Source organism: Microcaecilia unicolor, chromosome 2 (assembly GCF_901765095.1).
Source record: "Microcaecilia unicolor chromosome 2, aMicUni1.1, whole genome shotgun sequence".
Taxonomy (NCBI): Eukaryota; Metazoa; Chordata; class Amphibia; order Gymnophiona; family Siphonopidae; genus Microcaecilia; species Microcaecilia unicolor.
The window spans coordinates 235,256,778-235,269,769 of NC_044032.1; the positions used below are offsets into that span (position 1 = coordinate 235,256,778).

Sequence of the window (12,992 nt, forward strand, 5' to 3'; positions counted from 1 at the left end):
TAATCATCTACATGTGTAGAATGATGATTACTGCCCGGCTTCCGCCTCGCACAGGAAAATAAAAATGATTTTCCGGCGCATGTAGCAAACATGCATACAAAATAAAATTACACCCGGGCCACGTGGTAGCTGGGCACTAACTCCAAATTGATGCATGTTGGGTGTGCGTAGGCGCCTAATGGGCCCCTAAGTGTATTTCTAGGCACCAATTATTGAATACACTTTAGTTGATATTTCAGGGCCTAAATCTACGCACATCCATTTACACCAATAAAAACATGTCGTAAATCCCAGTGTGTAGATTTAGGTGCACTGGGCCATATTCTATAACTAGGTGCCTAAATTTCAGAATGCCCAAAAAACACCCATTTCCCCATCTACAACCATATTCCTTTTTGCCTGCACACGTTAGAAGTTCTGCGCATATCGTTACAGAATATGCTTAGCGAGTTGTGAATCTAAATTCTAATCAGTGCTCATTATTGCTTGTTAAGTGCTGTTATCAGCGCTCATTAAACCGGTTTCTGATCTGAAGAAGGGTTACCTTCAAAAGTTAATCACAAGATGTATTAAGTTAGTCCAATAAAAAAGGTATCATCTTATTTTCTTTTCCTTGTTTTGATTTATTTCTATATTATAGATGGAAACAGCAACACAATAGTTTCATCTTTCTGAGGTTTTCATGCCACCTTGTTTCCTAATGGTGACCATATGCCATTTCTTACTTCAGCATGTCACCCACCTGGACTAGTGCACATTACAGATGCATATTTACATTCAAAGGAAGTACTAAAAACAAAACAAATGTGAAATGCAATAAACCTTTTATTTATTATTTATTTATTTTATTGCATTTGTATCCCACATTATCCCACCTATTTGCAGGCTCAATGTGGCTTACATAGTTTTAATAGCATTGTCATTTCAGGATATCAGATACAGTTAGTATTGTAAGATTAAGTAGGGAAGAGAGAGGAAAGAAGGGATTGATTAGGGTAGTTGTAGAAGGCGGGCTTTCATAACTGAGTAGGTTGGTGGGGTGATTTAGTGAGGTTATCAGTTATCGGTTCTCATTGTAGGTTTTGTTGAAGAAGTGTGTCTTCAGAGATTTGCGAAAGGTGGTTATTTCGTTGATTGTTTTCAGGTCTGTAGGTAATGCATTCCATAGCTGCGTGCTCATGTAAGAGAAGGTTGTGGCATGCACCAGCTTGCATTTTAGTCCTTTACAGCTGGGGGGGGGGAGGCGTAGGTTGAGAAATTTGCGGGATGATCTTGTTGTGTTTCTGGGAGGTAGGTCCACGAGGTTTAGCATGTATATTGGGGCGTCTGCGTGAATGATTTTGTGTACCATCGTGCAGATCTTGAATGCAATTCGTTCCTTGAGTGGGAGCCAGTGGAGTTTCTCTCTTAAGGGTTTTGCACTTTCATATTTGGTTTTTCCAAATATCCAAAGATGCACTAAAGACTCGTTAAAGCCCTTTCAATAAAACTATATTAAATACATAGACATAATCTATATAATTGGTGACCATCAAGATGTGAAAGTACCTTTCAACTTAAAATATTTATGAATAACTTTTGAGAGCTACACTCCATTCATCAGATCAATATTGCCTACAGTTTGACCTTCATTCTCTACAAAGAATGAACTCCTTCTCAAGTAGTTGGAAAGTAAGGACAGTGCCGGGAGGACTTCAATGGTCTATGTCCCAGAAATGGCGAAGAAAGACCATGATTAAGTATTTTATATCACATCCATCGTTAGTTCAATCATGAATTGACAATGAGTGTGACTATTGGGCAGACTGGATGACCGTTCGGGTCTTTACCTGCCGTCATTTACTATGTTACTATGTAAGTGGATTGGGTCAAAACACAGCAGGGGGGCAGGGCAAATCCCAATCATGGTCAGACCCTCAGGATGTATATGTTCCAAGTTCCGGATGGAGCCACTATGAGAAGCACCTGATCAAGTATTGGCTCTACAATGGTTGGGCTCCACAGAAGATGGGGACAGGTAAGAATTCTCCCCTCCCCCACCACATCCTTACAAATGAATTCTTGTGGTATGCAACTCCAGTAGGGTTGACTCTCATCCAAAGAGATTGAATTAACTTGTACGGTCAGCAAAAAGAACCTATATAAATAGAGCCTGAGTGGATAGCAGTTCTCATTAAAATGATCCACTGCAGCGAAGATGACTTCACTGGTAATCAAGCGTTCAGAGCTAGACTAAAAAATGCAGAGCTTTCCCTGTTTGACTCTGATTTATGAAAACTCTGATTTTGCAGGGATGTTCATACTGAATGTACCTCTGTCAAATTTGATTTACACTGAAATAATCAGTTCATTGCTTGGCAAAAGAAAGGGACAAATAATCAAGATAAGTCTAATTTTGGATCTGAACCCTGAAAGCCTTCTTTTCTATTTTCCACAATGCACGACCTTGTATTACACCAGTTAAAAAGGGAGAACAAGCTAGCGCTTGAGAAGTATAGCTACTTTGAATGCACTATCATTTCGAAAACACTGTGCTGGGCCTGAGAAGGAAACAGAGAATATGTTTCACTTTACTGGCTCTGATCTGAATGTCCAAGTTAAAACATGCTCATTCCAAAGCCTCATTATGAACTGTCAACATATCACTGAAAATAATCACATATTTTACAACTTTCGTTTTTGTGAAACTTGCCCACCTGGAGCAAAAGCTGCAGATCCAAATATTGAACAAAATCCAAACTTTGTGTATCAGATACACTTAAGTTATCATTAACTTTTTTTTTTATTAACCTTTAGGCTAAATGATGTCTCTTATACTAGTGATGTCCTTTAATGCTCCACATTGTCCAAAACCTACACATTTCTTAGAACTGTGATGTCTGAGTGAAAGATACGGTATCCGATTTATCTACAGCAAAGCCTCCATTAACGTAGGATTTCTTGGTGTCGATATGCTCCTCACTGTCAAGAGTTGCTGGTTCTATAGCAAATGGATTGGCGATGTTGACTTCAGATGTAACGTCCATCTCCAGTTCGTGTTTGGAGAGTTTCTCTACAATTCCCGTTCCAAAGGCATCTCCAAGGACATTCACCATAGTTCTGAACCGGTCCCTATAAGGAGCAAAAATGCAAGGTTATACAAGAGTCTGTGCAAACAAAACCCAAAATGTGCTATTTACATTCTCTTTTCTATGAATCCAAAAGTATTGTGACGATTCGGTTCCATTTAAATTGAGAACTTTCTAATTTACTCTATATGTGTTTAAGAAGTCACCCACTAGAATTTTCTCACTGTTGATTGAGTCATCTAATCTTCCTGTTGCTCATTTATGTAACCAGAACTCCTTCAAAAGAAAAATTAAGAACACGGGCTGTCCTCTTAAGACGTGGAAACATCCAATTTTGTTTTAACGATTTCATTGCTAAAGAAAATAAGTGAAATTACTTTTCTCAGTATAACGTATCGGTTAAGTTCCCTTTAGGTCCCATTTAATAAGCCTCGTTAACCTGTGTTAACAACAAACGTTAACTCACTGTAACTGAAAAACCTCCATGGTGAGAACTGGAGGTGCTCTGGGCATTTAGAGAAAGGCAGCCATGCTGTTAATGAGGGGAAATGGTTAGCATCATGTGTTAAATGCATGGCTGCAATTAACTATGCCTCTGGAGGTGTTAATTAACTGTTCCACATTATGTTTATGTTTATTCCACACTTGGTATGCTGCTTTCTGTAGATACAGTCAAAGTGGTTTACATACACTATTTTTGTGATCGTGTACGAATTAACCTGCATTAACAACATACTGCCTGCCCCTTCTCTGCCCCATAATATGAGTTTCCACATTAGGAGACCAAGCAGGCATCTACTTAGGTGCTATTTTTTAAAGACATGTAGTTTTTTTGAGTTAGGGAAGCAAGAACATGGCTCTATTTCATAAATACAAAAATCACTTTGGGAATGTGAGCCTCCCTAACCCCGTGAGACTCTAAATGGAGGGGGGAGTTGGGTTTGGGGCATAGGATGAGGATGCTTCATATCTCTCAATGTTTTGTGCAAATTTTGTGGTAAATGCAGCTCTGTGGAAATTCAATACAAACATAGGGCTTTCTTTACATCTTTAACAGCATTTTGGGCCAAGTTAGTGCCTACAGAGAGATGTCAGAAATGCAAGGAAAAGGAGGAGATGTTGGGGCACATGTTCTAGACTTGTCCCTTGATTCATTGGTATTGGTGTGCAGTAGTAGAGTATTTGGGCAGACGTGTGGGACAGACAGTATGGTTTGCCCCAGACGGCTTGATATTAGACTATCCAGGATTACTTGGGGTTAAGAGCACAGGGGTCACTTTGGGGTCCTTTTACAAAAGTTGTGGTAAGCACTAACGCATGCTTACTGCTGCGATAAAGGGCTTACTATAGGGCAGGGCTTACTGTGGGGCATACTGAGGTATCCCACAGTAATTCTGAAATGTATGTGCGCAAACCACACATAAAAAAAGATTTACATTTTTATGTTGAGAGGACATGTCTGGAGGGGGCAGAGTGGATATGACTATGCTAATCGGTAAGCCATTAATGCTGCAAATAGGAATAGCACAAGAGGCCTCCAAGAACAGGTTGGCATCAAAATATGGCTTTATTAAAAGACTCGACACGGTCCGTATTTCAGCAACCTGCCTGTGTCAGGGGTCTTAATAATAATTAGTTATTATCTGTAGTGATCCAATAGATCAGAAGAGAAAGCCAATCAAAGTGCTTTCTGGAGTGTAGCTACACATGCACAATACAATTGCCAATGTGAGACAGTATCAGCTCACGGCAGCCTCTGCCGTCAGAGAGACTAGCGCTTTGATCAAAAAGTAAAGCTGCGAGCTGAAAACAGTTTCACGTTGGCAATTGTATTGTGTATACGTAGTTGCATTCCAGAAAGCACTTTGATCGGCTTTCTCTTCTGATCCATTGGATCACTGCAGATAATAACTAATAATTATTAAGATCCCTGAAGCAGGCAGCTTGCTGAAATACGGTCTGTGTCGGGTCTTTAATAAAGTAGATTAGTGCCCACTATGGAGTCTCGATTAAACAGTAATACAAATTTCATATGATCTACATCTCCATTATTGATTACTGTAAATCTTTTTAAGTATATTCCTTTATTATATTTCTTCAGAACTCAGAGGTACATCTTGCGTTTAAGAGTCGCCATGATATTGTTTAATATCCGGTGACTAAATTCATGCCCATCTCTTCATAGGTCGTATGTACTATTTTTTTAAATATTATTTTACTCGAAGTAACTTTTCAATTCTCCATAAAAAAAATGGTATAAATGATTGTACTTAGCTTTATACCAGCTGAAACAGAAGGGCTGTATGATTGCTTATACTTATGCAGGCACGTCATACGTTAATCTAGGGCTCCACACCGACACGTGTTTCGCCAACTAGGCTTTCTCAAGGTATGCCCCTTTCTGTCTCAAAAATGAGTATCCACTGCTCAAGCAGCAGCCACCAACATGGCCACGGCGTTTTTTCAATGCTATTTAAAGGGTCTTTAATAAAGCCATATTTTGATGCCAACCTGTTGTTTGAGGCCCTTTATGCTTTTTCTGCTAGCTGGTTTTTACTACTGTGCTCTGATTCCCTCTCCTCTGTCTGCGAAAATAGAAAATTAGCCATTTTCTGATCATGGAAAACTAGCTTTAGCGTGGAGAAAAGACCTGTGTAAGGGCATGCTAAAGTCATTATTTTTAAACACAGTTTTGTATAAGGGCCCCTTTGTTTCTTAGGAAGGACAACTTGGTGGGGAAAAAAGGGGATCTAGCAAACCTAGATGCAGGGACAGCCTTCATCCTTTCAGCAGTGGAAGAAGGATTACACAGGCTTAAGCAGTTTGAGCAATATGCAGCACAATCCTCACTAAGGGGGAAGCAGGCTTTTTTGGATGCATGGAAGGGCTGTATGGAAGGACTGCATTCAGCCAATATCACACAGACCCTGTTTAACCCTGAGTAGAGAATAACAGGAGAAGGTGAGGGAGGGGAGAAAATGATGTGAGTTCTTAAAATGGAGTGGAAAGAGCTGGTGAGTGGTGATTCGTCGATTTATGAGTCACTTACCACTCACCTCCCATTCCATATGGAAATGTTTCTTTAACTTATTCCTGAGCTTATCTCCATTCACCTTCATCCTATACTCCTTGTACCAGAGTTTCCTTTCAATTCAAGGAGGATCACCTCCTGTGTATTTATACCACAGAGATATACAAATATCTCTATCACATCTCCCCTTTCCTGCTTTTTTCCAAAGTATACATATTTAGATCTTTTAATCTCTCCCCATATTTTTTATGTTGAAGACCACTTACCATTTTAGTAGTCCTCTTTGGACTGACTCCATCCTGTTAATATCTTTCACCCCCTCCTCTATACTGTACAACTCCCTTGGGCTTTTGCAGACCAAATGCATGAACCTGCATTTTTCTGCATCAAATTATATCTACTAAAATTCTACACTATTCTTAAAGCCTTGCTAGATCCTCCTTCATGTTATCCAACACCCTTCAGGGTATCTACTCTGTTGTAGATTTTGGTATCAGCAGTGAGACCAAATCTTTCTCAACCACTCTTCTGCAATATAGCTTCCAAAAATGTTGAAAAGAACCAGACTTAGGATCAATCCCTGCAGCAACATTCCTCTCCTAAGAATGAACTTAGTTTACCACTACCCTTTTGTTACCTGTGTAAAGGCACGCTAAAGTCATTTTTTAAACACAGCTTTAAACCCTCTTTAACCTAATGATGTTACCCCTAGCCAAGCTATTAGACAATCAAAATCTCAACCCATACATATATGCAGATGATGTCACGATTTACATCCCATTCAAACATGACCTAAAGGAAATCACTAACGAAATCAACCAAAGCTTCCAAATCATGCACTCCTGGGCGGATGCATTTCAGCTAAATCTCAACGTAGAAAAAACACAATGTCTTATACTCACCTCACAACACAATACAAACAAATTCACCACCATAACCACCCCAAACTTTTCCCTCCCCATCTCAAACAATCTGAAAATTCTGGGAGTTACCATTGATCGAAATCTCACACTTGAAAATCACGCGAAGAATACAACCAAGAAAATGTTCCACTCCATGTGGAAACTCAAAAAAGTAAAACCTTTCTTCTCAAGAGCTATCTTTCGGAACTACTACTACTACTACTACTACTACTATTTAGCATTTCTATAGCGCTACAAGGCGTATGCAGCGCTGCACAAACATAGAAGAAAGACAGTCCCTGCTCAAAGAGCTTACAATCTAATAGACAAAAAATAAAGTAAGCAAATCAAATCAATTAATGTGTACAGGAAGGAGGAGAGGAGGGTAGGTGGAGGCGAGTGGTTACAAGTGGTTACGAGTCAAAAGCAATGTTAAAGAGGTGGGCTTTCAGTCTAGATTTAAAGGTGGCCAAGGATGGGGCAAGGCGTAGGGGCTCAGGAAGTTTATTCCAGGCATAGGGTGCAGCGAGACAGAAGGCGCGAAGTCTGGAGTTGGCAGTAGTGGAGAAGGGAACAGATAAGAAGGATTTATCCATGGAGCGGAGTGCACGGGAAGGGGTGTAGGGAAGGACGAGTGTGGAGAGATACTGGGGAGCAGCAGAGTGAGTACATTTATAGGTTAGTAGAAGAAGTTTGAACAGGATGCGAAAAACGGATAGGGAGCCAGTGAAGCGACTTGAGGAGAGGGGTAGTATGAGTAAAGCGACCCTGGCGGAAGACAAGACGGGCAGCAGAGTTTTGAACCGATTGGAGAGGGTTCAGTCAATGGTATTAAGTCACCTGGACTATTGCAATGCACTTTACGCTGGTTGAAAAGAACAGACCATCAAGAAACTTCAAACAGCCCAGAATACCGCAGCCAGACTCATATTTGGAAAAACAAAATATGAAAGTGCAAAACCCGTAAGAAAGAAACTACACTGGCTCCCTCTTAAAGAATGCGTCGCGTTCAAGATCTGCACGATTGTTCACAGAATCATTCACGGAGATGCCCCGACCTACATGCTAGACCTCGTGGACCTACCACCCAGAAATGCTAAAAGATCTTCCCGCACCTTTCTTAACCTACATTTCCCCAGTTGTAAAGGTCTAAAATACAAACTAACACACGCGACCAGCTTTTCTTATATGAGTACGCAGCTGTGGAATACACTTCCATCTCACTTGAAATCGATCAACGAATTAGGTAACTTCTGCAAATCTCTGAAAACCTCTCTCTTTAACAAACCCTACCAAGAAAACCCATAACCAACTATAATACAACACCTATCCACCTTTAATCAGAATGTATCCTTCTATTACTGCTTGACCAAATCCTCCTGTTTTCCTTGACTCTTTCTAAAACCAATTGTATTCTGTACCCTGGTAACAGGTCTTTGTAAGCCACATTGAGCCTGCAAATAGGTGGGAAAATGTGGGATACAAGTGCAATAAATAAATAAAATAAATAAATAAAGGCCCCAGTTTCTAACTCAGACAGTCAGTTTAGGGCCCATACTAAGAATGCTCACTTTGTATATGAGTCGCCCATGCAGAACCATGCCAAAGATTTGTTGAAATCCAAGTACATCATATCTAGCATTCTCCCTTACTTCTGTTGCATTTAACTTTAAGTGCAGAGATTAAGATAAAATGAAGAAAGCAAAATAATCTAAAAGGAGGGGATGCAAAGGTTAGAAGATGTCATGCAGTGTGTAGATGGAGTTTAAAAATTCCATGCATTAGTAAAGACCAATAGGAGACCAAATTACTGCCAATATGGTTAAATGGGGACGTGAATGAGGCTATTAAAGCAAAAAGGACATCTTTAAAAAAACGGAAAGCAAATTCCAATAATGATAATAGGAAACAGCATACATAATGGCAAATTAGAAGTACAGTTTTAATAAGGCAGGCCAACAAAGACTTTGAAAAAACTCATGTTAGAGATAATGAATCTGTTCCCTGAGCAGCTGACAATAATTTGAGTTGGTACCTTAGACTTATAAGTGACAATAAGTGGTAGAAGCAAGATATAAAGAAAATTGTCAAAAAAATCAGAGGGTTGGTCTGGCAACTGTGGTTATGTGAGCAGTGGCACACAATTTCCACAGCAGTGGGCAACAGGCTGTTTTTACTATTTGGGATTTTTCTCACAGGGGATCTTTATAGTAGTAATGAAAGCACATTGCTTGCCAGTTTTCGCAGTTGGCTGAGGATTTGGCAGTCATCCCCACTCAATTTAAGCTACAGAATTAGTCTGGTTTCAAGCTCATTTCCCCATCCACTAGGCCTCTCCCACCTCCCTAAAAAAGGTTGTTTGTCCTTGTCCGGTCTTAAATGGGTTTGCTGTCAAAAGCATTTATGAAAAATGGTAGAAAGGCAGTTTTACTTCTTCATAAAATTAACCGCCCAGTATGTAAGCATCAGTTCCATCGATTACCAACCGCAAATAACCCATTAAAAATAAGAATGGTGCCAACTGTGAAACTTACAGGAGCCAGTCTACAGCTATGATGAGAGTAACATCTTCTGCGGGGAGCCCAACAGCACTCAGAACGATCACCATGGTAACGAGGCCTGCCTGGGGAACGCCTGCTGCACCAACACTGGCTGCCGTCGCTGTCACACTAAAACCAAAAAGGCCAGCAGAATACAATACAAACAAAAAGTCATATATCATGATTTTTTTTTTAATCCAATAGCTAAGATATATTTTAATTTAATTTTAAAAACTTTTAATAATAATAATAATAATACTCCATTCTATCACCTGTAACTAAATACTCTAATCAAGGAACAATAAATAAGAACTTAAAATCTGGTTTTAATCTGATTACGTGTTTTCCTTATAGGCAGACTCATGCCTGCCATACAAAAAGAGGAGGAAAGTTACTAAGTTGTGGTAAAACATAGCATTTTAATCACAGTATCGAAGGTTAGTGACTCCTGTGGTAAATGAATAACACAATTTAGGATTAACCTTGCAAGCTGGGCTATTTAGTTCTGGATGCACTGGGCCGCTAAAGTGCAGCCAGATGCTCCCTGGGAGCCTTCATAAAAAGGCCAGAGCTTCTCAATGCTGAAGAGTGCTCTCCCCTCACCTGAAGCCCCCTGCCAAAAACAGCTCCCCTTTTGCCTTTTATGTGATGGCTTGATTCCCTAAAAGTAGTACCATGAAACTACTGCTGGGGTTTGGTAGTGCTGTTTTGAACCTGATGCTAACAAAGGAAGGAGCAACTGTGGATTGCTCTTGCCCAAGAGTCCCTAGACCAGGAACTGGAAGAGGTAGGCCTAGGGTGTCTCGTGGGGGGGGGGGGGGGGGGGGGGGGGGGGGGGAAGAGGAGGACGGGTCTTTGTTGCAGGGCTTCAAGGAGGGACCTATGGGGGTGAGGGTGGAAGCAAGGCTTGGCTGCCATCTGCAATATGTCTTGGGAGAGATGGGTAGTAGGTATGCAAATCTCCTTCATTCATATATCCTGAAAATCTGATCGATTGTCAGCCCTCAAGGACTGGGAGTGAAGACCAAGCTTGGAAGGAAATATAAATTTTTTTAAAGTCCTGTCAGCTTTTGTAAGTCCCCCTGCGACACCCACAAATGACAGCAAAATGGTTAATTTCACCCAGAGCTTGAAAGTGTAATTGAGGGACAGTCTTCTGGTAATATGTATAACTTTTAGAATGTAAAAAATAGCCTTTCGGAACTTTGGTTCTTAGTTGGCTGCACTTATATGTATAATTTTCTGAAATATGGCTCTTATGTGTGTAATCACTGGTACTTTAGGGCTAGATTCTATAAATGCTGCAAAAAAAATTGTCGCCAAAAAAAGCGTTATTTTATACACCATGTTTAAAGATAGGTGTGGTTTATAGAATAGCACTTACCCCTGGGAATCACAATTAACTTCAGGCACGGCCATTTGTACCAACTGAAACATAGTGCAAATGTATGCTTCTAAATCAGGCACAAATCCCCGTTATTCTATAACAAAGTGCGTTAATTTTAGGAATGCCCCGTTCCGCCCATGTGCCTCCCATTTCTGCACCTAAATTTATGTGGGTATATGCCAATTAAATCTAATTAGTGCCAATAATTGCTTAAGCCAGTTATTGGCACCAATTAGCTCATTATTCAATTAAATTGCATGAATTTTTGGCGACTTATGAAATGAAGGAGTAACTCCAGGATTCTATATATTGCGCCTTCATTTATGAGCAGAAATTGAAGCATATTCCATAACAATAAACGTAATTTAATTAGTTAATAAGCTAATCTACGCTAACTGACCTTAATTAGAATTTATGCGCACTAAATGTTAAGTGTATTCTGTAACGTGGTGCATGTAAATCCTAAGTCGCATAGTTGAAAAGTGGGCGTGGTAATGGGAGTGGAATAGGCGGGTCATTGGCATTTCTAAATTCTACACGCATTTAGAATGCACTTGCTTTGTGCCTAATTTAGGCATCGGGATTTACACCAGGTTTTAGTTGGCGTAATTGACTGCGACTAAATTTAGTCATGTGGAGAAGCACTCCGTGTATTCTATAATGTATACCTACATTAAAGCGTACTTTATAGAATATACTTTGATTTCCACACAAAAATCAACTGCGATATATAAAATCTAGCCCTTAATGTAGTAAAATCGGCACTTACTTAGTAACATAGTAGATAACGGCAGAGAAAGACCTGTATGGTCTATCCAGTCTGCCTGACAAGATAAACTCATATGCGCTACTTTATGTGTATACCTGACCTTGATTTGTATCTGCCATTTTCAGGGCACAGACCATGGAAGTCTGCCCAGCACTAGCCCCGCCTCCCACTACCGGCTCTGCCACCCAATCTCCGCTAAGCTTCTGAGGATCCATTGCTTCTGAACAGGATTCCTTTATGTTTATCCCACGCGTGTTTGAATTCCGTTACCGTTTTCATCTCCACCACCTCCCGCGGGAGGGCATTCCAAGTATCCACCACTCTCTCCGTGAAAAAATACTCCCTGACATTTTTCTTGAGTCTGCCCCCCTTCAATCTCATTTCATGTCCTCTAGTTCTACCGCCTTCCCATCTACGGAAAAGGTTTGTTTGCGGATGTGCCTGCATGTAGAAACTGCTGAGTGAAGCCACTCGAGCTGGAAATGTGTAGCTTTATTAGAATTGTTACTCCCACTGTACAGATACGGGAATACACACGTATTTCCAAAGACTCCATTTTGTAAAACAGGCTGGAAAGTGTAAACATTGGATGTTCCATTTCTAGCCTAGACGCCCTTTGTAAAATGGGACTTTTTGTCTTCTAACCATTATTGTCTTCTGAAAGCTGATATCCTGTGCCAGCTGGAAAAGGAGGATAACTTATTTACAGCAACTACATCATCCCACCTGATAGTGACTATTTGACCGACATCCAATTCCAAGTCGTTAAGTTGTGCAATAAAAACTGCTGCCACTGCTTCATACAGAGCCGTCCCATCCATGTTGATTGTAGCTCCAACAGGCAAGACGAACCTGGTGATCCTCTTATCCACGTGGTTTTTTTCTTCTGCACAACGAAACGTGACGGGTAGAGTTGCCGAACTGAACAATAAAGAAGAAAGTTGAAAACACAAGTGAGATCAGATCCAGTTCTGAAGAATTATTTGGAAAATCAAACCACTCTATACAAAAATGACATTTCATTTTAAAATATATCCAGGTAATTTCAAATGTCATTTTAGGATCGCATATCATTTAAATTCACTGAATTCCTCCCTATATGATATTCCATGGAAAAGAAACTCTGAAATCAGAGGATTAAAACAAGAATACAAATCTTTTCAAGAATTCACTAATCCGCTGCAGCCACAGAGGCTACTGAGGCCTACTGGCCTCCAACCAAGCAACAGAAATGATACGGATTCCTCAACATATTTGTCCATGGCTGGGTCCACCCAACACAGACTAAACAAATC

At 40.3% G+C, this 12,992-nt stretch overlaps 1 protein-coding gene across 1 annotated transcript in view; it reads right to left on the reverse strand.

The window, feature by feature from the left end:
- Positions 1–1,423: 1,423 nt before the first annotated feature.
- SLC1A1 (solute carrier family 1 member 1) overlaps positions 1,424–12,992 on the reverse strand; it is a 162,903-nt gene continuing 151,334 nt past the window's right edge. The window contains exons 10-12 of the mRNA XM_030193809.1: positions 12,424–12,618; positions 9,536–9,670; positions 1,424–3,111 (exon numbers count right to left, since the gene is read on the reverse strand). Of these exons, the coding sequence (XP_030049669.1) occupies positions 2,865–3,111; positions 9,536–9,670; positions 12,424–12,618 (577 nt within the window). The 3' untranslated portion in view covers positions 1,424–2,864. The remainder of the gene's footprint in view (positions 3,112–9,535; positions 9,671–12,423; positions 12,619–12,992) is intronic.